General features: G+C 41.2%; 2 protein-coding genes across 54 annotated transcripts in view; one reads left to right on the plus strand and one right to left on the minus strand.

Moving 5' to 3' along the window:
• The window catches only part of GOLGA4 (golgin A4), a 79,119-nt gene extending 57,506 nt beyond the window's left edge, over nt 1-21,613 (minus strand). For 2 of the 12 annotated variants that reach the window (XM_046938146.1, XM_046938141.1), the window contains exons 1-3: nt 21,417-21,613; nt 14,284-18,727; nt 3,501-3,673 (exon numbers count right to left, since the gene is read on the minus strand). In XM_046938146.1, the coding sequence (XP_046794102.1) occupies nt 3,501-3,587 (87 nt within the window). In that variant the 5' untranslated portion in view covers nt 3,588-3,673; nt 14,284-18,727; nt 21,417-21,613. Of the gene's footprint in view, nt 1-994; nt 1,043-3,224; nt 3,674-3,863; nt 3,917-14,283; nt 18,728-21,416 lie in introns of those variants that run through there. The other 10 variants (XM_046938148.1, XM_040688718.2, XM_046938149.1 and 7 more) reach the window with 7 other exon arrangements.
• The window catches only part of LRRFIP2 (LRR binding FLII interacting protein 2), a 68,732-nt gene continuing 47,431 nt past the window's right edge, over nt 3,926-25,226 (plus strand). For 38 of the 42 annotated variants that reach the window (XM_015281642.4, XM_015281647.4, XM_015281651.4 and 35 more), the window contains exon 1: nt 21,778-22,183. The gene's annotated coding sequence lies outside the window, so the exon portion shown is untranslated. Of the gene's footprint in view, nt 3,972-21,777; nt 22,255-25,107; nt 25,116-25,226 lie in introns of those variants that run through there. The other 4 variants (XM_046938160.1, XM_046938162.1, XM_046938150.1 and 1 more) reach the window with 3 other exon arrangements.

The raw sequence follows: 25,226 nt of genomic DNA on the forward strand, positions 1-25,226 counted from the left end.
CCATGCTGTCATTTATTTTAACAATTACTATCTATAACATGTCAGTAAAGCCCGGTGTACATCTTCCTTTCAAAGAAACCAAAATCAGCTTCCTATACTATCTGTGATGACTATACCCAAAACAAAGTCTCCACAGCATAAAATGTTATGAAACAGCCATGAAAGCATGCAACAAAATACTTATTTTGATTATTAGCAACCATGGTGCTCAGTCCAGACTCGAAACTCCAGCTTCATAATACAAGTGTATATTAACACTTGTTTAAACTATTTATGTGTTATGCTTATATTAATGTTTAGTTTATGGCTCAAAAACTTTGCACGCTGACAGGCATTTGATCATTTATATAAGGAGTACCATCTGATTCCTTTAAGAAATTCATTAAAAAACTAAAAAAACTGACAAAAGAAAAACTTTTAAAGACTGTTCAAAATAAAATAGAATCTAAGCAAAAGGGAAGCGGCAGAACATGACTCATTTTCTGATGACAATACAAACTTGTTCCTGTCAGTACTGAATATCCATTCAAAGACATTTCACAACTCCATGCTGAGTGAGGTTGCAACAAGCCAAGCCAACCCAAGAGTAGCTCGCCAGCCTCATGCTTCAACATTCACCTGGAGAACTTCAGTACTGAAGTAAGGAACATTAAAATATCAGCAAGTTTTACATACAAAGAAACTAATGAGTGAGACTGCTCTTTCGATAAATGCAATAACATAACCCGAACTAACAAACGGGGTTACCAAGAAAAAAAAAAGTCTCAAATCCTTCCACACTTTGTTGCAGCACCATCATTTAGATTGCATATATAAATTCTTCCTTATGAAATGTCTACCTCAAGACCACGACTGAACTGGATGCTCTGAAACACGAATGTCAGGATCTCAGTCACAACAACAGCAACCTATTCCTGCCAGTAGCCCGCGCTCCTCTTCCTTCCACTATCTAGTTTAAGCAAGTTATATGAAGAAGACATCTTCTAGCCCTCACCACACAGAGTGTAAAAGGTTTCCAAATGTTCATCAGCACTTAGCTGCTGTTAAGAAGGAGTATGAAGGAAAGTCTTTGCTCTGCCCTGGGTGGTTCTGCATTTGTTATTGCTGCATGCACTCATCCCTCTGGACAATCCTGAGCCATTTCAGGGGCACTACGCAGGGCAGCAGGAGCAGCCGTTGATCCTATGCAACGAACAGCACAATTCCGGAACTGAAGTTCGGAAGATCAAACGGATGCCTGCAACTGCAAAAGCAGTTTTTTTCTCCCTGTCAGCAGTCAGAAGCTGATGTGTCCTCCATCAGACAGATTTTCAGATGCAGGGAGCTAACATCCATTAGCTAACCACTGACATGGAAGAGGAAGGCCTACAAAGACTTTGTGAGAAAAAGCCTTCAGATGAATGTTATGATGGGAGAAATGGTGCCTGTGGATTTAATCAGTGTTAGAGTGGTAAATACAGGCTCAGACGCCACAGCTAGAGCACAGCTGACAAGTTCTGTGTCCCTGAGAGGGGATGACAAGTGAGGCCTCCCTATGACAGGGTACAGGAACAAAAAGAACAAAAATGAATGCAGATACAAGTCCCACAGAACAAAAAATGTTGAATGTTTGGAAAACTTGGGTTGAAAGTATTTCACTAGTAGGTATCCCATAGTCTCTGTGATGACATAGCACACTGTAAAGTGAACGCAGTTCATTTACGTATCCACCAAGAGCAAGGAAACAGAGGTACTTCCAACACCTTGCAGGACTCCACTACATTCTACAGGTCTCAGTACCTTCGCCCTCCTTCCTCAGTTACAGAATCTACTTTGAAATGAGGCACAGGAACTAACAGATCAGTTTATTTAACTTTTAGGAACAAATTTAATGCCAATTTCCTGCTAGTAGTACCAGAGATCAATCAAACAATAAGCAATACCGCAAGAAAGCTATTTCACACACAAACAAAAATCTCTTCTTGTTCTGTCTGCTCCTCCATTCATGTCAACCTTTTAGTTACATTCTGCCCATAGCAATGCAGACTGGGTGAAAGTGTCTTATGTTTCATAAGACTTAACATGGATAAATGTTAGCACTGATAACTTTAACAACCAAGTAAAGACTATAATGTATCGAACTGCTGGCTGCAGATGTGAGAAAAGAAAAATAAGGAAATGCAACCACATCCATTTGTGCCCAAATTTATCTGCAGTGTTGATTTCTAGTAAGTACTCATATATAGTGAAAACACTAACATGTAATGAGTGTCCCACCAACTGGGTGGCAATACTGCGTACAAAGTATTGTGATATGGCTGTAAGTAAGTTCTGCAGCTCTCTTTCCACTGTACTTGAAAGTTCAGCACACATGCCAACTCAGTATGCTATTCTGAGCTAACTGTGACAAAAATGTACTTTTTAACTCTCTAGAGAAGACCCGAAATGAATAGACATGAAACGGCTTAAAATGAAACTTGACAAGCTACAAACAGCTTTGTAGACAATTCATCTCCAGAAGTACTGCCCCTACTTGACAAATAAGCAATTAAAACAAACATTAAGTAGATGAATGTCAGCAGGGTCGAAACTATGAGACCACACAATGCCAGATCACCCATGCATCATGTTACACCCAGCCCAGGAGCAGGCAGCTGATGGCTGATCTGTCAGAAGGGCGCAGTTGCTGCCTGCAGCCTGCCATTAGCACGATGCTAGTTAGCTAGCACTTTTAGTCTGCTAGATTCCAAGATTTAAAGGATACCTAACCCAGCAAAAACTTCAAGAGGCACAGGCTGACAGTATCTGTCTCAGCACAAACTCTAATGAAGTAAAGTTAACTTGTCAAGGTCTTTCTACTCAGCTCTGCACTGGCACAGAGATTTCTGCTTCAGCACGAGCAAAATCATCACAACGTTTCTGGCCACGGCCGCTACCAAAGACTGCACACAGCAAACTGAACACACAGTACTTCATCATGAAACGTAGTTTCTAGAAACCAATACAAATACAAGGTACAAGTAAGTAAAAGAAAAAAAAAAGCTAACAAAATTATCACTAAAGAAAAAATGTAAAGCTGAGAACAAAATTTTTGTCAGCTTTTCCACCTTTAAAAAGCATGCATGGGGCTAAGGCGAGCAAAGCAGGCCTCCAAATGAGGGAAGCGGAAGGGACTCGGGAATGTGAAGGGCAGACACCAGAATGAGAAGCGATCTCAACACCCAGTTACAAATTCCAACGCATACCGAAGTGCGCACTCCCTGCACCCCAGTGTCTCATTCGGCGCGACGTTCAAGACCGAGACCTTTAGCCCACCTCTCAGTCAGCCTCCGAAGGGCCGGCAGCGGGCGCAGAGCCCCGCAGGTGCCGCCGGAGCGCCCCATGCTGAGGGAGCTGCGCGGCGCCACTCCCCCGCCGGCCCTCAGAAACCCCCGGGCCGCTCCCACTGCGTGGCAGGTCAGGCCCCATGCACCCCCCCCCCACCCCGCCAGGCCGCGCCGCCCGCCGGGCCCCTCGGGTACCTGAGGTTGGAGGGGGGCGGCCCGGCCCCCAGCGCCGCGCGGCGGCGCCTGCTCCTCACTGATCTTCTGCTTCAGCTTCTTGAACATGGCGGCGGGTCCGGCGACGAGGAGAGCGCACTGCCTCCCTCGTCGTCGTCGTCCTCCTTGCTCTCCTCTTCCTCTTCTCTTGCCCCCTGCGGTGAGATGGCAATGGGTCTCAGCCCTTGCCCTGCTCGGTCACCACCGCCTCCCCCTACCCGGGTCCCCCCTCCCTCAGCAGGTGAACGCGTCGCTGCGCCTGCGCGGCCAACGTGGAGCCGAGAGCTTGGGGCGGTACGGGGCGCAGCGAGGCACAAACTTCCCCCGGGAATTCGCTGCCCTCACCACGCTCGGGCCCGGCCCGGCCCGGCTGCGGGGGTGGTTCATGGCCCGCCTCCAGGGGCCACGGGCGGGTCCGGGAAGGGAGCGCAGTGACGGTGGTTGGGAGGATGGGTACGTAAGTACCAATAAGTGCGTGGTGCGGCGAGACAGCCCAGGTCTGAGTGGGAATTGGTTAAAGGATCTCCACCGGAGAGTGGGGAACGGGCTCCCCAGGGCAGTGGTCACGGCCCTAGGCTGTTGGAGTTCAAGGAGTGTTTGGACAATGCTCTCATACGTTGGGTTTGGGTTTTGGGTGGTCCTGTGTGGAGGCAGAATTCGACGATCCTCGAGGGTCCCTTCCATCTCGGGATATCCTGTGATCCTGTGACTCACCAGAACACCAGTCAGAGGTTTCTAAACCCTTCCCTTGTGTGAGGAAGCTCTTCTCTGAGGCACCCGTTGCTGGGTGTGTGGAGGTCTGTGGAAAACACACAGGCTTGGTTTCTACAGCTGGCTGAAAACCTGTCTGCTGGCAGCCACCTCGTGAAACCTTGTGTGTTCTATTCTATTTGCAAACCTGAGGTGTGGTATTTACAAATAGGGTGTGAATAAAGCATCACTGTTGTGGTTTTCTATTTGAAACTGGGTGGGAGATGTTCTTGGCCGCTTTGCAGAAGCTTTAGATTATTTCTGGATTTTTTTATTATTATTATTTTTATTGTGTGTGTGTGCTCAGTTCTCTCAGTGAGACACAGAGAGCTATTAAAGCAGCTGCCATTCATTCTCCAACAATGGGATTATTTCAAAACTGCCATGTTGCCAATGATGTCATATGAAGGCTAGAAATACATGATGGGATTGCAAGAAATGCTGAACCATGAGTCTTCTATATAGCACTGCTCTATGAAGAATGCACTTAATCACAAGCATCCTGACATGTTTGCACTGAAATACATTGCTGTCACCTTTAAGTAATTTGAGGAAAAAAAGTATGTAGATGGATAGTTTGCTGCACACTGACCACAAAATGAGCAAGATATATTCACAGCAAATATATATATAGTTTTTCCTAATTTTTTGCTACATGTGAAAAAGAATAATTTTCAGCAGTCTATTTAGCAGTAGATAAACTGAAAGACTGGTTGTGATACTTATGTATAGGTAGACATGGAAACAGAGGTCTAGGAAAGAGTTTCTGAGACTAACAGGGCAAAAATACCTGAAGAGTGGCCCACAAGGAAATGAGGTAGAGTGGGTGATTATATTTAACTATTTAACTGTGGTTTTAGAAAGGAAAAATTTGCGACTTATGTCAGATGGCTTCTATTCCCTCTAAACCTGGCATGCAGTAGCACAGACCATTCCCAGGCAGCAAGTGAGGGCACTGCCCAAGGAGTGCTCTGGGAAACTCTTAACTACTGCACCTCCAGCCTCGCCGCCATCCTCCCAACACATCCCTGGTTACCACACCTCTGTGCTTTCTCACAGTGCTGCTTGGTCTCTGCAGCACCTGTAATTACACTCTAATTTTAAATATGTCACTAGATGTACTGTGTGAATTTGATGGCTAGATGCATATTAAAAGGAAACTAACTCATACAGTCATCAGATAGAAAAGCAGAGCTTACAGCTGCCTTTTGTCTTGCCGGGCATTATTATCCTGGTGGACTATCTGTCCAGAAATCAGTGGGATAAGTCAAGTTCTTCTTCCTTTCTCTAACTGTGTCTTCTACTGCTATTGCCACTGCCTGCCCTTAGTTTTGTTATTTTTCCTTTACATTTTTTTTTTAGCATTTATAGTTTTGTTCATTCTTTTGTAAAATGTACAAAACATGAAAGCAAGCTCTGTATTATTTCCTTGGAAAATTTAGTTGTTGTGTTCTGAAAATATATATATTCAAACTCTGAAGATATTATCTGATAATTCCACAAAATATGTTCATAAACCTTCACATTTTGTAATGTCTGGGCAAGTTTGATTAAAACATATTGCAATATACAAAGAATTTACTCTGAGCTCAGTGAAGTTCTGGGGGAATTGTCTGGAATCACATTAATTCCCACCCCTTCTGGGTGACAAAACCCTTTATGTAACTGAATTTTACTTTCTTTCTAGCGGGTAAGTCACGAGATAAATGTATTTCTGCACAGTTCTGGATATGGTAAATAATCAAGAATAAAAGTCTGTTCCCAAGTGAATCTGTAGCAGTTGTTAATGGATTTCCGTGGGAATGGAAACTGAGCATTAATGTAAAAGACTGTGTTTTCATAGCAGTCTAGACTTCCCTAATTGTCAGTGACAGGGGCCCACACATCCCTGCAGTCCCATTCCTCACCTTGTGCTAGAGCCAGTGCTTGTCAGGCCTTTCCTCCAGCTGCTGCTGTATGTTGATTTTGCAGAAAACTGAACTGACAAAAGAGCAAATAACTTTCTGCTGACTTACTGTGCTGAGTCTCTTGACTGCAGGGTAGACTGAGGCAGCCAAAAGCTGGATAGCTTTACATTGCTGGAGTTCTTATTTCAGATCGCTCAGGAATGTATGGTCTTTGCTGAGCAATTTGCTTAATTTTAAACTGAAGTAATCCCACTAAGTGCTATTTCAAGGTTAGCTAACAAGCGGCTCTGTTTCTCAATCAGTAACTTATCTTGGCTGCTAATGACAGTATTCATGAGATTGCCTCTCGTCAGCCTAACCTGATTTTCAAAATGCTCTCTTTAAGTTATTGCAGCTCTGTGGAAATCACAAGAAAGCCCTGGGGATGAATTATGAATGTGGCTTTCAATACTCTTTTCCACACCTCAACTCAAATTACTTTGTGAAAAATGTATGAATTTGCTAACAGCTAGTACTTTCAATCCACTCTTCAATCACAAATATGGAAAGACATAAAAGAGGGAAGCACTACATATGTATCACTTCTGATAACTTTTTATATTGGTTCATATTTTTTGAAAGGAGGTTTGTCATCAAGAATGCTTGAATTTTTCTTTATATCATCATCACATTGCTAAAAGAATGTCTGATAAAAACATTACTATTACTCCTACTGAATCTTATTTGACATAGAAGAAATTGCTATAAAAACAGATTAATGTGAACTGGTAATAACATATATGTAAGCAGAAGGGAGCACTAACCAAACAACAGGAGTTAGTGCTCAGAGCTTACAATGCATGTTGCTGCTCTTTACATACAGCTTATGGAATGTTGCATTTTGTTGCAACTGCAGTGTTTACTACTCATAACATTGAAAATATTAATGTTGCTATTAAGGCAATTATGCAGCGGCATATACACAGGTGCATAGGTAGTCAGTATCAATCAGGAAGTCTTTCAATCTTTATTTCAACACAAAGGTTATAAACAACCACACATTATCTGATAGTACAATGGAAACGGTGACAACTTTTTATAGATGCAGCTTACAGAGTGAGAAGCACCACAGAATCACAGAATTGTAGGGGTTGGGAGGTTCCTCCAGAGATCATCGAGTCCAACCCCCCTGCAAAGCAGGCCCCCTACAGCAGGCTGCACACGTAAAGAAGTAGCTATGCAAGATGCATCTTTTAATTACATTACTGTGACTAGAACCCTACCAGTTTTAAAATGAAAGCTGGACTTAGTGAATAGTCAGAGTATGTCTTCAGCCTGATTTGACTGATAGCTTTACTTTTCTATCTAAATATCATGACTTTGAACTACCAGCAGATGTCAGTGTTCCAGAAGACTACGACTACCTCTGTAGTCATTGTCAGTAATATAAATACAAAACTATACCGGCAATGGAATGAGAGTTCTAAAATACGCAGAGCAAAGAATTGCAAAAGAAACAAACAAGTAAAAACCTGCAACAACCATTTAACCATCTAATCCTTATGCATACGAAGAACAGACTGCTCTAAGTAACCTGCTGGATACTTAACAGAGCATTTCTTTACCGTGTGTCTGGCTGGATGGTTGATTAGCAGTCTGTTTGTGTATTTACATGTTCATCTGTGGTGCCCTGCTATTGGCCTGAGCTCAGTGAAGGGAAAACTGAGCAAAAACGGTTCACCAACAACCATCTGAAAAAAAGATATATGTGAGAGGAATAAGATCTGTGAACTTGTGGAAAATGCACAAAGCTATGTAAAGAGCAAGGGCAGTGCCTGATAAAGCTGAAAGACAGCCTAGAATCTACAGTTGTTTCAACTGAGAAGGCAAGAAACTCACTTCAGAGTGAGGAAAAGCTGACAGGCATTGCTGCTCTGCACCTTGGAAGAGAAAGGAAGCTTTCTGCTCTAGTGGGAAAGTTGTTCAGAGGTCACATTTCATGCAACATGTCTCTCTTCCCAAAAGTACAAAGTGCAAGCTCAGGCTTTGAAGGCTATGAAGAGCCACTGGGTAAACTGAATCACTACTTACGACTGCAAGACAAGGAAAATTATCTGGATTCATGCAATTGAATAATACTCTCTTAAAGCAAAAATAATAATTTTATCTCTATCTTGTTTAAGTGGCATTCCCATTCTGCTTTGTCTAAATTGTCAAAACTCTTAACTTGTATTTCACTGTAATTGCTGCACTTCCTTTAAAATTCCTGGATGCCATGAAAAGGGAGACAAGGGTGCTATAAAACAGAAGATTCTTCAGATCAATGGTGATACCAGTCACGAGTTCAGTTTTAAATGAGCTGGCAGCAGATTCTCACTTAAATATTTTGTTTGTTTGTTTATTTACTTACTGCATGTACAATATAAAGACATCCACATGGGCAGGGACCTTATATCTAAAAGAGCAAAGAACTTGCTTCTGAAGGCAGTGTCTTTATGGCAGATCAATAGGTTTGTTGGTTTCAAGGAGTCCTCAGTTTGCTTCCCAGCACTGCCCAGCTCATCAACCCTGGGCAAGCTGTTTTGCATTTCTATTCTTCTGTTGGTCTTTTAGGCAAGAAAGGGATGCTACCCAATTTCTTGCAAACACATGGTTAGATTTTCTCTTTGCTTTCCCAATTGCTGGTAAAAAGGTCATCCTTTTTAAGAATACTGATATACAGATTCATAGATTCAGTTATTTCCCTGCTAGGATTTTTCTGAATCTATGATCGTATTTTCCCTTAAGGACTGTCTTTAAGAAATGGCAAATGGTTTTGCACAATAATTTTCAGGCAGCAGCACTTAGAATACACGCAAATATCTCAAGAAAGGATATTCAGCTGGGAAGAGCTAAAAATACATATATGTAATCTGTGTGATCCCTATAGCTAATATGTGGAGCTTCTAAAACCATATTACTGGAGATGCTACAATAAGCAGAATTCACTGCTAAATTTCTGAATATAATACAACTAGGAACACAACCAATTTCAGATTAAGAAAATATGCTGGTACTGGTATATTGTTGCTTGAGTATTGTCATACTCCAAATTCCCTACTACTCTTAGTTTTTAAATGCTTTGGACAGAAGTGTTTCTTCTCCTCCTTAACTCCTTTTTCTAGCTTCAAGGATTTACTGCAAACGTTGCCACCCACTGAGTAGGGTGGTAGAGCTGGTTGAAGAGACCCAAGGCCTTTAGGCCTGAAATTCCTTTCATGTCTGACCTATTTCTCAATGACAGGCCCATAAGGCATTTCTAGAAAAAGAATTACTTACCTTTCAGCAGAAGAAAGTGGATACTTTATCACCTCCACTGAACTACTACAAGAACAGTGTTATTATTCAGCATTTATTTAAATGCATAATATCTGCTTTTGTTGAAGTGACTTAGAAACAAATGCCAGGTAAGTCTGATGATGTGCCCATAAAATAAACACAAGCCATTTTACAGAAGAGCAAAGTGATTTCTGGAAGACAAGTTCTACAGGTATTGCACGGCAACTGCATAGTAGGTATGGGTTTGAATGGATTGATGCTATTTTCAGATTTATAATTAAAAATATTTTTAATCCCATGGTCTAGAAAACATCCTTACTTATGTACACGCAGAATGAAAAGAGGTTCTTCCTCTTGCTGTATTCTCATGCTATTTCATAATCTCCAGGGGTCGGTACTGGGGCCTGTCTTGTTCAACATCTATGTTGATGACCTGGATGAGGGCACTGAGTGCACCCTCAGTAAGTTTGCAGATGACACCAAGTTGGGAGGAGGTGTCGATCTGCATGGGGGATCCCTGAGCTGGGCCCAGTGGAATGAAGTTCTACAAGACCAACTGCCAGGTCCTGCCCTTTGGCCCCAACAAACCTAGCCAACACTACAGGCTTGCTTGGGGCAGATTGGTTGAAAGACTGTGCAGAAGAAACAGACCTGGGGGTGTTGGTTAACACTCATTTGAACATGAGCCAGCAGTGTGCTCAGGTGGCCAAGAAGGCCAGTGGCATGATGGCTTGTTTAAGAGGTAGTGTTGCTAGCAGGAGCAGGTGATCATCCCTCTGTGCTCTGCTGTGGTGAGGCCACACTTTGAGTACTGTGTTGGAGCATAGGTCTTATGAGGAGCGGTTGAGGGAACTGGCATTATTTAGTCTGGAGAAGGGAAGGCTCAGGGGAGACCTTATAGTTCTACAACGATCTAAAGAGAGGTTGTGGAGAGGTGGGGCTTGGCCTCTTCTCTCATGTAACTAATGACAGGACCAGAGAGAATGGCCTCAAGTTGTGCCAGGGGAGATGCAGGTTGGATGTTAGGAAAAGCTTCCCTGAAAGAGTGGTCAGGTGCTGGAATGGGCTGCCCAGGAAAGTGGTGGAGTCACCGTCCCTGGAGATGTTCAAGAAACACTCAGATGTTGTACTGAGGGACATGGTTTAGTGGGAAATATTGGTGATAGGTGAATGGTTGGACTGGATGATCTTGGAGGTCTTTTCCAACCTTGAAGATTCTATGATTCTATTCTATAAGAATGACGGTCACTGGCATGACTATTATCTCCCCTTGTTAGCAAAGAAATACTGCCTGGCATGAAACACTTCTTGACTTTAGAAAATTGTTACTTAAAAGGAGGTTACCATCAAACTGCTCAGAGTGCTCCAAGCAAAAATGTTATTTTGCATTTTCACCTGTTAACATGTGTAATTTCAAAGTAATCTCTAACTGTAGTTATCCAATTGTTCTCTCAGACCTCACTCACTTTATTTTGTTACTTTGATTCCACACTCCTACTTCATACACATGAAGTTTTTCCCTGCTTATTCCTAAGGGGCCAGAGACATTTTGTTTGGCTTTAACAAATGCAAATTGCAGCTCACAGCACAGTTATGTTTAATTATTAATGGAATATATTCCTCATTAATGAGTGCATCTATTAAAATGGACCAGAGTTGTACAGACTTAAAAACTGCCTCAAAAAACAAAACAAACAAACAACAACAACAAAAAACAACCAAAAATCACCTATCACCAGAAAACAGTGACAAGTCTTCATAGAAGTATCTCTTCTGATAATTTTCTTCAAACTACGTAGACAATCCTAAGGCTCTGAATGGAGAGGGAGTGTTAATCTCAGAGCTGCAATTTTATACTTGATTTATAGTAAAGGCATCATGAATTCAAACTGTCGTAGCAAGAAAAACTAATCTGACCTCAACTTGTCCTCCAGGATCTGAAACTTCATTTGGAATAATATCTGTGGGAGGTGAGATTTTTCCTTGACAAAAGAGATGCTGAGATGATGGGGACTGCACCAGTTTTAAACTGTATTCATTGTCATTGGGTGAGTCAGAGGTCAGGATCTGGAAGTTCAGATCTAGAAAAATATTAGCAATTCTATAATTTTGTTTGGAACTACAACATCAAGCAAACTATTATAACATTAGGAAAAAAAACAAAGCAAGACAACAGTGTCTGGCTTGATTTAAAGGATTTTGAGCAATTTTTATTTCTAACACTGCTATGTCCTCCTTATGAAACCAGGAGCCATACTGTGAGCTTATTCTAATTTAGCAACAGTATGCATGAGTAACGCAACCAAAGAAAGTCACTGTGCAAGTCACTGCTTACTAAGGAGTTTGCAATATGACTTCTACTCTATGAATCTTTTATTTTAAACACGTGATAATCACAGAAGGGAAACAGTGACTTCTTTATCAGAGATGAAGGCCAGACTTTGCACTCAGGCTGGAGGGCCTGCTGCGGGTATTTGGGTCAGAATACACAGAACATGTTGAAACAACGAGATGTAATTCTCCTGGTAAGAACTACAGTGGAGATGAAATTCAGTTTTTGATTTCCAAGTTTAAGATGCCAGGTATTGTTCTTTTATTATTTTACCTTTATTCAGTTCATCCCTGTAACTATTCAAAATAGGAAGAAATGTTTTTTGTACATCATGTAGCTCCCTATATATCTGTTCAACTCATTTTCAATATAAACTACTGTGATCCACAGCACCAAGACAACTTGTATTTAGGACACTGAGAGAAGAGAAAAAGTGTTGCAAACAGTTAACATTTCGTAATTATACTAAGTATGCACAGAAGTACTTAAACGGAAGGCAAAACTTCCTTTTAGGTTTATTCAGATACTGTAAGAAAGATAACTTTACTTGCTGTCATAACACACTGTCATGCTATAATTCTCATTCAGTGTGTACCCTACACCACCTAACATTTTGTACTGAAAATGTTTCATGCAGTATTTTCTCCTCTTTCTCTGTATAGTAACAATTACTTTTTCTTGGAGTTTTATCTAATTAAGGACAATATGAACATTCATTTAATTCTGTATAGTTAAGCAGTCCTGATTTTTTCTAGTCCATTAAGGACAATGGTAAGCAAATAACATACTGCAGAGGTAAGATCAAATATTGTTCTTGCTAACCTCTGTTCCAACCTATTAATCTTTAAATAGCTAGAAGCAATGCCAGAAAGTCTCACTGGGTAATATACTGCCCAGAAGCCAAATGGGGCTTGGAGTCTTTTGGTGTGGTCTCTTTAGCATGTACTCATGCAGAATGAACTGTGGAAAGTTAAGTGTAGGAGATAACTGTGGAAAATTATATAGTAACAAACCAGTGGGAATGAGGCTGCTTTAGTTTATGTGATGTTGGTAATCTAAAGTACACAGTGCATATTTATAAAACATCCTCTTGTCACTATCGCCTTACACCTTACAAAACAGCCACAAAGCTACCGAACAGTCTTGGAATGGATTCCTCTTACCTAAGCAGACTGAAAAACTTTAGAAGCAAAGTGATATTTCTCTGGAGATCAAAGGAGAAATTGCTTCAGGATTTAATATTGTTTAAATTAATATTTAATATTATTTTTAATTAATATTTAATATTGTTTCAGGATAGCACCTAGTCTCTAAAACCAAAACTGGAAAAGTAAACATCATACAGGTAAAAACAGTGGTTGCTTAACGCAAGCCTCAGAGCAAAGAGAACAGATGGGTGGTAGACTGAAAACACAGTTTGGAGCAGAGACATGCACATGACAACTCTTCAGACTGCTCCTGGTCCAAATGTGAATAAAACTTCTGAAGTTTAGATTCAAACATTCACACTTTTTGAATGCAGTTTTGTCTCTTTTTACCACTGATTTACATCCAGATGTACCATTCACGTAGAGACACCTTATGATAACAAAGCAGAAAGGGTCAAGTCAAAACCTTTGTTATGTGTTGCAAAGGAAATAACGAGAGGAGAGAGTCCCTATATAATTATTTAAGAAGATAACCAGACAAGTAGTAACTCCTATGAAATAAACTCCATTAATGACAACTAGTAATTTTACTTCTGGTTAGTGAAACTAATGCCATTTCTGCTGCAATGGAGGAGTTTATTTTGTTAATTTAGTTGAGTAGTAAGTCTGCTCAAATGTGAAGGCTGATCAAAGATAGAAATAATGAAAGTGTAGAAAATTGAGATTTTACTCTAATGTTTGCAGAGAACATGATTTTCAGTGGGAAAGGAGAAGAATGTAAATAATGAATACTCTCCAATAGCTTCCTTACTAAAATGAAATGGATCCTTTAAGAATGAGAAACAGATCAGGTACATTACTCACCACAGAATATTCCTATTTTTTAAATCAAATGAGAATTGTTTGCTTTTCATCATCTTACTGACATCTTTGTTTCAAATACCTACATATATTTTTTGTTTATATGTTTGAAAATAGGCAAAAATACAAATACTGAAAACATATGTTATTAACAAAATGCTGAACATTAGTCTCAAAATCAGACCTCACAGTACTAATGCAGAAGAGACAAGATAAAGGATTAGAAAATGGCAGCCCTGTGGAGAAAACAGCATGGTATTGAGAAATGAAAGTACTGCCCAGTGTTAAGGACAGAAATACTGGGCCTTCTGTATAATCACACTCACATCTTTCATAGAATCATAGAATCACACTCACATCTTTATGACCCTTACCTTCCAAGTGCTGAGGGACTGCCAACAGCAGCAGATTGCAGTGGCTGCTCAGGGATAATAGTTTCTACTTTGCATGTTACGTCTCTCCTATCTTACCTTTACTAAGCCCCTGCCAGCTCCACTCCTTTGTCTCTTCTGTGTTAAACCATCCAGTCCTTACTCTTGGGCTTTTGGCCAGATGCCTGGCTCACAGTGAGGGCAGCTGTTTTCCCAGGTGCCCATCCAGTAATGGAGCCCTAGCCCTTGTGGTTCATTGCTGGGCCACCTAGGGGGCCTCAGTGCATTCCCTCAGACTCTGACCTTGTGCACAATAAACACTGCCAGACAGGAGAACTAGCAAAGCAGCTCAGGGAGCCGCTAATATGTGCTGTGCTCTAAACTTTTCTTTTGCAATTCATTATCAAAGAAATAATTTCAAATTAAAAGCTTTGAGATTTTTGCTAATCCAAATTCTCACATTATTCGTATTAACCTTGTATGGTCAAGGATGGATGTAAAATAATTTAGTACAGTTTTGTTACTTAATCTTAAATGCTGTTGCCAAAAATAGAGGAAGGAAGTAAAATAATTGTATCTAACAAAAGGCTAGAAGAATTTTGGTTTGAATAAACTGATAAATGTACTGATTGCTGTTTGTGATGCGCTAGTATCAATATCTTCCTTGAAACTCTCTTCTTAATCACAATCATTTCTCAAGCGGCCATTTCAGAACCATCCCTTTGAAGCCTTTCTGGATGTTACTCCTGTACCTTTCACAGGGATGAACAAACACAACTCTCAAATAGTTAACTTCAATGAAGAGTTTCTATTAATTTTCCTCATGCAACATGAAAGGGTTTTTTCTTTCTGTTGTTTGTGAGAAAACATTGTGCACATTTTAACAATAACTACATATAGTTGGCAAGCCACCTTTTTCCTCTGTCTTCTCTGTGTGAGGTTACATTCCAGACATAATACTACTACGCTTGTCAGTGACACAACAGTTAAATTAGTTTCAAGCAACTAAATTTCAGTTGCATCAAACCATAGCCTTAGCTTTACATAACAGTTATCATCCCACTGGCTATGTCCGGTACCATTTATTATAAGCAACCCAGGCAAACATCCTTTCCTTAACGTAAAAGTTGATAAATGCAGATGCAGAACTGGTTGTTCTAAAAATGAACCTCGGTGGTTTTCTTACCAGAAACTGAGAACTATGGTGTCTCCCACAGGAAAGAGGCAAAGCTTGAAAAGTCAACACACACTTTACTTACGCTGCTCTGGCAGCCCTTTACATTTCTTCTCAAAGGCTTTGAAGTAAAACAGACATGGAAAGTTAGTAACCTAAGGACTCCAAATGGTTATTTGAGTAACTGCTTGTCATAAGACATTGTAACCTGTATGAGATTCCACTTAGACTAGTTGTAATTCTTAATTTATTAGTACTTGATGTTCTGGCTTATATATATATATATATATACACACATATCGCATGTATGTGTATGTATGCACACCAATTATCCAATCTTGGCTCCTGTAGTAAACCAGCACTACTTCTCATGCACGCTTCACTTCTTGCAATATAAGTTCTCACTGCAAAACTGTCCTCATTACAATTGTGTAATTCTTTTCAGAAAAAAAAAAAAACCCCACAAAAAAAAAAAGCCCCAAAAGTGATGCCGTTGGTGACAACTGTGCAAGCTGACTTAAAATTGTGTAAGTAGCCAAATGGCTCTCTGAATGCTAACAAACAAGTCTGCACAAGAAAATAAATCCAGTTTGTGCATTCTCTCCCTTTTTAGCTGTGTTGGTCTGAGTAGTCAATAAGAGTATAAGATATTTAGATATGAATCATCAAAAGAGTTACTGAATCTTCTTTTGAATGCTACAGAAATACTGAGCAAAACTGTCACATCACTTTTCAGAACTAAATCATGTTTGGAAGTAAAATTCACTGTATACATTTGGAGTGACATCTTTGTCTTCAGTACTGCTGTTACATTTGCTCAGCTTATAAAGAATAGAAGATAGATTCTGCCTCTTGGATCGTCTATATTTTCACTGTTTAAGTAATTTTGACTTTTGGTATTGTAATTCTAGTCTCACAGAGTACTGTGCACAAGATTTTTCTGAAAAAAAAAACAGCGAAAAGATGAAAAAACAGCAAAAAATCTCAGAAATTGCATACAATCTTTTTTATGCAACACATACAGAATTCTACAAAGATTTTTTAGATTGGGTCTGTACATCACCTATAGAAACAAACAAACAAACAAAAACCTGCTTTTTACTCCTTCTAGGTCATACAGGTTGAGCTGCCAAAACCCTCAGGCAAATACAACATGAGGTACACATAGCAATAAATTTGCTACAAGATCCAGATGTCCCCAAGCTCTAAAATGAATGTGCATTTATAAAAGTATTATCAACTTCGGTTTAATAAATACAATATTTTCTAATTCAGCTGGAGAGGGACATGCTATCTTGCAATCCTGAATAAAGTAAATGATTAAACAAAATACAAATCAATGGGTTAGACTTTACAGACAAGTAAAGCGGGGTGCCAACTATACTGAATTTAGAAGAATTACTTTGAATTACTATAAATTTAGATGATGTACTGTGAAAATTTCTGTGAACTTTTTTGCATTTTTTGTCATTGTTTTCCAGTGTTTGAATTCTGTTGACACAGCATTTCTCTGATATCTTAAGACCAGGAACTTCTGATTCTAAAACATGGTAGTCCCAAATTTCAGGGATTGGGATTACTGTCCTAATCATAATTTGGAAAAGCATTTTTTGCCCTAGATCTTACGTGCCTGTACATTATAGGCAAATACTTCTTAATTTCCAGTCTTCCAAAGCTTCTGCATATGCTGATTTTTCAGTTTAGTAAGTGGAATTACTAAACCCAATCTGTTTAATATGTACGGGCTTTTTCTGTCGCAAATGTTTAGCATTCATAGCTTCCAATGACTGAAGTAACAGCATCTGCTTAGGACATGAAAAGAAAAAAAAAAGCCAAAAGTAATATTGACAAGATGCTAGCATACCTTCAACTGGCTTTCCCAAGCAATTAAAGAATTTGACCATCTCTGAAAAGGAAAAAAAAAGTGGGAGAGCCTCACAAATTTAACATTTCAATTTCAGTGTCCTGCTTCTCTAATTGAACAGTACTTATATGAAGGAAGCATCCACTAATGACAGATATACAAAGAAGTGAGTGCACAGAAGCAGCAAGCAGCAGAATGCAAGCACAACAGTAATGGAAAGGAAGCATCTCTCTCAAGTTGGCCCTGTTGCTCCATTTGGTTTTAAATGCTGAGGGTCAGTTTTGCTGTTAGGGAAAATGAGGTAAAGGCTGTTCTTACTATACGGTGAATCTATGCAGTTGAGTATTACAAGAGAACTGTGAAGGAGCTGTTTTTTCATGTAGGAAGCAAAGATATTTAAAACTCTTCCCATATTCTCCAAAGAAAACAAAAAACTGTAGTAGATGTGTCTTGGTTATGTTAATAATTTGTTCATCTTTTCACAGCCAATGGGAACTCTGTAGTAGGTCAAGATAATTTGAGTGGTGCTGTCAGGCATAGGGGCCATCTAATAAATTAGATTTCAGTGAGTTATAAAATCTAAATGTATTGAGAAGCCACGTTTAAACTGTATATACCAATGCTGTCTACTTAGAAAATATGTAAATGGTCAGCAAAGTAACTAGCAAAAACATCTGAGTACATACCAAAAAATTCACATTAAGTTGCTTACGCTTAATTTAGACACAGCTCGTCAGTTTTGCAGACTCAGCACGACTACGTAAGAGTGAGGTGATTTCCTTTATGTGGTTTGTGTGTCACCAGTAAAATCAACAAGCATTTACGCAATCTCTTTTTGGGGATACACAACACACATGGAACAGATCATGATTTTAAACTGAGTTTTAAAGGATAATGTTTAGCGTACATTAATTGCTAGTATGTATCAAACAAAACAAATTCATTTAAGAGTGTGTTAATTCTACAAGTCTGTGACTCTGGGATGACTATCAGGTCTATAAGGATAACAACACTTACATCCTTAGTTGTTCCTACAGTGGAATAGTAATGAAAAGCTTTGTATGAAAATTAAACATACCATGTAAATATAAAACTTTCAAATTTTACAGTACAGTGATTTCTAAATTCCTTTTTTCAGATTATAACTTCACTTTATTTAAAAAAAAGTTTCTAACAAACTCTCAGTTCATAGACATTGTTAATATATTTCATAATTTATATGCATGTAAATGGTACAGATCAAAATAATGCCTGTGTCTTCTTATTTTTTGTTTAACAAGCTGATCTTTGGAAACTGCTCAGCACATTACTACTAAAAAAATTTAAGTATAAGATGAATAAAAATCCACAGTAATTACAGAAATGGTCCCATAAATACAGTCTGAGTATAAAACATGACATTCCAGTGCTTACCTCTAGAAGTCTTCACTAAGAATTTAGTGACCAAAACAGCAGAGAGGAAGTGAGAAGAGCTCTGTTTTCAATTGTTTGGTATATTAACAAATCTGCAATGAAAACAGATGTTTTCTGCAAAAGATTATATTTAGTCAGAAACGGAGATTTCTGGGAAAACACGGGAATAGCAGATTTTCAGTTAGCATTTCCCACACCTACTCAGCGAACAGCCTTAACCATTCCTCTGCTGAGCACACAAAGGGTCTGAACCAGAACGAACTCCTGCAATCCTGCCGGAGAGCACCAAAAAGCTGTGCAGGTGCTAGTCCCCATCAAAATGCATCACATGTATACATAATTTCAACTGCGTTCTATTTTGTGCTATTAAGAGTAAATGAGGTAAGTGGAAAGGCAAAAGCTTGCTGACTATGCAATGACAGCACTACCAGGAACCTTCAGGCCTTTATGAGTCCCTACAAGAACACCTATGAAATACACATTACCAGAACAAGCAACCAGGAATTTAAGATGCTTGCTTTTGCTACTGTTTGGTAAAAGTTCTATGCGTACAAAAGTCTTATGGAGGGAGTCTGATAATAGTCCCTTATTCCACTGAATTCTACAAAAGTTTATTAAGTAATTTCATAACTATATTCAGCATACAGTCTGCATGCACTGAGCTTTGTTACTATTTAAGATATTCTCTCGAAGTAAACCTTCAATTGTTTCCCAGCATCTAACATTTAACCTATGCAGACTTCTACCTATTGCTTTGAATGTAACTGAAAATTTGCTTTACTCTGAGTAATGTTGAGCTCTCCCAAAGAGTTCAGCAGAGCTCCTTAAAATCTATGAAATCTTAAAACTCTATGCAAATCACTGCAGAAACTTGATGTTGTTGAGGTGTTCTATACAACAGACCTACAGATTCATCCCAGATACACTTTCTCAGGTGATGATCTCTCACTGAATACCTCAACAGAGCAAAAGTTTTAGAGAGAGCTTTTTAGAGAAAAGGGAGAGTAAATCAGCAGGTTAAGTAACATATGAGAAGTAATCTATAAAATCTACCATATAAAAAGAGAAAATGCCTTCAAAGGGAGTTCTAGTGCTACTTCATTTATTTATTTCAGTTGAAACACACTATTAATGGAACAAGCTCTATAGCAGCTTCAACAATATTTTGTTCAGGTTAGATTCATAAATCAATTTCTATTTTGCAACTGCAGCCATTCCATAGCAAAAGTTCAATGTAATATCATAAAAAATGGGGAAAAAAAAGGCCCAAAGCCTTCTAATTAAAGGTCTATAATGAAAAATGTATGTAACCTGACTGTGTAACTCCTCATTAATGATGCTGAACTCAGAATTGCTACTGTGACATCTTGTACCACTGCCTGTAGTAACTGCTCTGTGTATACACTGCTCTGTGCACTGCTTTTCAGTAAACAATTGCTCTTTCAAGGCACAAAAATGCATGTCTGCTCTCAAGGAGACATGTTTTTTGCTGCATCATTACAGAAAAATGTGATATCAAAAGACCAAACACATGCAAATCCTAACACTTCATCAGAAACAAACAAACAAACAAACTGAAAACATTTTCTCTTTATATGGCAATATGTTGACAGAGAATAACCTCCCACAGACCAGGGCCATAGCACGTATCAGAAGATTCCACACAAACTCTCCATTCAAGACAGCACAAAATACTTCTCCCTGCAGCTCAATCAAAACCACCTGAGACATTTCTAATGAAGACTCTCTCCATAAAGCCCAGAAAACCAGCACATAAATCCTTCTGTAAGAATTAAAAACTACATCCTTATTTGAGGTTAAGTCGGCACTGTTTTCTTGTCTTTCCTTCTGTTATTCCAAGAAAAACTCCCCCTGCAACAGCACTTCCTCTACTTCATCTCCCTGTGGTGAGATCATCATCTATTACTACAGAAATTAACATGATGTTAAAAATAAGCATGGAATGGCCATGCTGCATGAAGGAGGAGACAGACACTGTAATGTTTCTTAAGTAGAAAGTCCTAAAATACTGACGAAACCCCAGGAGGTTGCCTTATGTCTACAGTAATAGATCTAATTTGCCTGGACGTCCCTTCTTTATATTCACCCACTTGAGCTTATTTTAGTGTAACATTTGAACTCTGCCAAGGGCTCTTGGGAACATTCCTGAGTGTTACTGCTAGGCTTGTCAACCCTGCAGTGCCTTTTTATTATCAAGTGTCTTCTAACACGAAATACCATCTCTGCCAGAGCTCAAACCATATCTGCAATTACCCTGCATTAGTGACAGAGGAGTTGGAAAGGCAGATGACTGCAAGTCTGATCCCGTGGCTGTTTCAAGGTAGATCCTCATCAGGGCTCTCATGAACATTAGTGAACTCCTGGTGAACAAACTGGGATATATTTAATGGCACACTCCTTTGTTTTTTTTATGTCTTATATCCCTAGGATCTTTGCTTGATGTATTCGAAACTTAACGGTGTGCAATTCCAATGGCGTTTGGGGCGGTGTGAGATAACGTGTAGTGCTCACACGGGATTTTTACCCGCAAATCGTGAGCAGCACCTACCAATGCCAGTCTCCCACACAGCGCCATGCCGTACTACATAGGAACGAACGGTGGCGGTGGCGGCGGCGGGGCGCAGCCAGCGGGACCCCGCGGGGCTGAACCCGGCTGCTCGCTGCCGAGGCCTCCACGTGCTGTTCCCCGGGGAACGCGACAAAAAACAAACACTAGTTAGAACCCTGAGGCGAACGCAGAAGGAAACACCGCGGACCTACCTCTCCCTGCCTCGGGGTGACCCAGCCTGCCTGCCTGCCCGGCGGTAGGGGACACAGCCCGTCAGCAGGCAGCGGGACCTCAGCACACCGTGGAGCCAGCCTGGCTGCAGAAAGGAAACAAGGGAGGAAAAAACCACTTCCCCTTAGCCGGAACACTGCACACCAGGACCGGGTGCTACCGCACACCGAACTCCCAGACCGCCCGCACACGCCTTCCCCCCCGCTTCGCACCCACCGCCCCTCGGCCGCGCATGCGCGGCCTGCGCAGGGGCTGGAGGGCGGCCCGGCGGTGCACGAGTGGTGCGCCGCTCCCGCCTCAGGGCCGCCCCGTCTCCTTTTTCCCTCCCTCCCCGCCTTCCTCCTCCTCGCCGCGCGGTCTGAGCGCGACCGCCGCTTCCTGCCAGTCTCGCGCTGCGGCGGCGACCGCTCAGCGTTGAAGGGGAAGAGGCGGTAGCGTAGGGTGGGGGAGAGGAAGAGAGGAGGACGGCCCTCATCCGCGCGGCCGTTCCTGCCCCGCTCCGGTTCTTGCGGTTCCTGGGGCGGGGAAGGGCCGAGGGGGCAGGGTGAGACGAGAGCGCAGCTGCCCGGCCCAGGCCGCCGGCCCCCGCGCTCGACCTGGGGCGGCTTCGGCCTCCGTTTTGCAGCCGCCGGCACGGACCTTGAGGCGGAACCGGTTCCCCGCGACTCGCGTGGAAGGCGGGGAGGGCACGACGAGCACCCTCCGGCCCCGTCCGGGCGTTCCGGCGCTGCCGTGCGCTGGCCCGCAGGTGAGGCTCGGGCGGGAGGCCGCGGGGCAGCGGGCAGGGCGCGGCGCGGCGCCTCGGCCGGGCCCTGTCAGGTGGGCGACAGGAAGGGGAACAATGCCGGCGGGTCCCGCAGCTGTGCTCCGTGCCGAGGGGAAGGGCGGCAGGGCGGGGAGGAGGGAAGAGAGGGAAAGGAGGCTGCCCCGAATCACGGCCGTTGCTGTGTCCGTGCCTTTCTCTCCCGCACTTCCTCGAAGCGCAGCGCTGTATCTCCCCCGCTTGTCAGGGCGTGTCTCGTCGCGCGGAGGGCCGGGCAGGGCCGTGCTGCTGCCAGGCCGCCGTTCTGCCGGGCCGGGCTCGCTCTCGCGAGTCTCAGCGTGCCGGGGCGGCTCTCCATGCCCTGTTCTCAACTGCGGGCAAAGCGTGGTGATAAGAGATGGGGACATTCCTGAGTCTGGAAGGAGCCTTAGTACGGCTCTGGGCAGCGGTCTGCTACGTGTGTTTTGGGTGATCTCCACCTTGCTCGTTTTGGAGAGACCTCTGGCCGTCCTCAGCCTGAAATTGTAACGATAATGTAGTATTGTTTTCATCCCTTTCAAGTGTCAAAGTTAGCATTGAACGTCTTTGGGACACTTATTTACTTGCACAAATTTCCTGTAAGATTGAAAAAAAAAAAAAAAAAATTGTTATGTCTTGACTTTGAAGTGTTTAATTGGGGCCCAGAAACAGGTATCTTCTTAATACGCATCTGCTTCCTTGCGTAGTGTAATTACATAGTGGTGATGTAAGAGCAGATGAAAGGTGCTCTGGCAGTACAGCACAGATGGACATAGATGACGTGCTTTTCCCATGGCTTTGTGTTACTTATGTTTGGAGGTGTTTACCTTAGGGCGTGAAGTTGTGTTATCTGAACAGAATTCCTGGCTCTCACAGAGAACTCGTGCGTGTAAGGCAGCTGTGTGAAATGTCAGGTGTGAGTTTGTTCACCTTGACATCAGCACCTCTTGTGAACTGATTCCAAAGGAGCTCCTTTGCTTTATAGCTCTCATTGTGCAGGAGATGACAAAGTGTTTTAACGCATGGAGTCCGGTTTAACCAGCACTGTCTAAAACTTACAGTTGCAGGGGGCTGTGTAGGACGTGTTAAGGTCTTAAATAGAAAATAAACTGGAGCTTTATGTATCATGAAAGCTGTTGTATACGCATACCATTTTTATTTATTTTTGAAATCTAGATAGAGATATTACTGACTACATCTGGTATATAACAACAATGAGAAACTGATGACATGTTGTTGTCTTTATTTGAAAAGATAATAATATAATAAGGATACAGATGGTGATAGAGGTCAATGTAGTGCACATCTAAAAATAATTAGAGATGCTTTCTGAGAAAGTAATACGAATTTATTATCCTGAGTAACTGGAGATGAGTTAGCTTGTTAATGTGTGCAGTGGACAACTTGTTTCTATGTCAACTTGCTTCTTTGTAATCTTCTGCATTATATGTCATCCAAAGTAGTGCACATAAATAGTGCTGTTGGAAGTTCATAGATGTGTGTTAGGCTTGTAGAGAGAGAGCTGCTGCCATGGCAGAGGTGAAGGAGCATCCCTCCAGGGCCTGACAGTCCCACAGGGGATCCCCAGCGTTAGAGGGTACCCTGGAAGGTTTCCTCTGTTGTTTCAGTAGCTTTCCTGTAGTGTAGAGTAACTGTAGCAATAGTAGAAAAGAGTAGGAGTGTTCTAAATATTAAGTCGTTAATGGAGAAATATCTTCAGTAGTTGCAGCTTGTTACTTGACGTGGGCTGTTACCATGGAGCTCTTTGTTTGTTTCGTTCATTAAAAAATAGTCTCAATATAGTAGCAGTGTGTTGCAGTGCTTTTTTTCTTTTTTTTTCTTTTTTTAAATTGATTAATGAATCATTCTTTTGCAAAATGATAGAGGATACTCATTTTGGAATAGCTGACAATGTAAAAATGCAATTTGCTTTATTTTTGGAAGATCTGTTTGAGTTTGTTTTTCATTATGCATTCCTTTAATTTTTTTTCATTGTGTTCATTGTAGTACTGTCATTTCCTCATATTTGAAAATCATGCTTGATTTTTCTTATTCTTTTTTCCTGAATCTTCAGTATCTGTGGTGACACTGATTCTGTAAATGTCCAGCTGTGTCACTCTGCTTCTCTGAAACCTATGTGTGCTTTACATTGTGCCCTAAGATAGCCTTGGTTGTGCGACCCTTGTAACAGCTTTGCAGATGCCTCTTGTCAATAATGATAATATTCTGTATGTCACTTTTTTTATCAGTAATGATATCAGAGTAATGATATCTACGAGTGCAGCTGTAAGCAGCTGACTGGCAAAGAATTCGTGCTTCATAAAATAAATACTACTGATTGAAGTCACTTCACTCTGTAGTGTTGTCTCAGGCTTCTGGTAGTCTGCAAAGACTGGAAGGTCACCAAAGACAGATGGATGGGCCTGTGGGTGTTTGGTACTCCTACAAGGTTGTAGGATATGTCAGTACAGCTGCTGTCTTGCCCTGCTTAAAGTTTACCAATGCCAGCCTAATGTAGCTACACTTCATGGCTCCATCAGGCAGTACTTTTCCAGGGTACATAATAGCTTTTCGGTTGTCTTAATTGCTGACTTCTGTCTATTCCTAGCTTTGTAACACTCAAGAACTAAGGGATTTCAGCTTTCTCTAAGGAGTTGTCATTCTATCGTTAAAAGCCATGAACAGAGAAAAAAAGCTGTATTTCTCAGATTTTTTAAAAGGGAAATAAACTGGGAATGTGCTGTATCGCGGAGGTATACTGGGTAGTTGATAGTTAACTCAGTACAGGCTGACAGCTGTGCACAGAATAACTTCTTGGGGTTTTTCTTTTTTTTGCCCTGACGAGGCTGACGTGAGCTTGTTCATTCAGAGCAGAATCTTTGTGCCAACAGTTTCAGAGGTAGGACGTGATTTGAGACAAACAGGTTTTCTGTTTTTTTGGTGGAAACACTGTTCATGAACTGGAATAACTGCCTCCATTGTAGTAGTAAGCACTGTAATCTTTTGGCAG

Source organism: Gallus gallus, chromosome 2 (assembly GCF_016699485.2).
Source record: "Gallus gallus isolate bGalGal1 chromosome 2, bGalGal1.mat.broiler.GRCg7b, whole genome shotgun sequence".
NCBI classification, from domain to species: domain Eukaryota; kingdom Metazoa; phylum Chordata; class Aves; order Galliformes; family Phasianidae; genus Gallus; species Gallus gallus.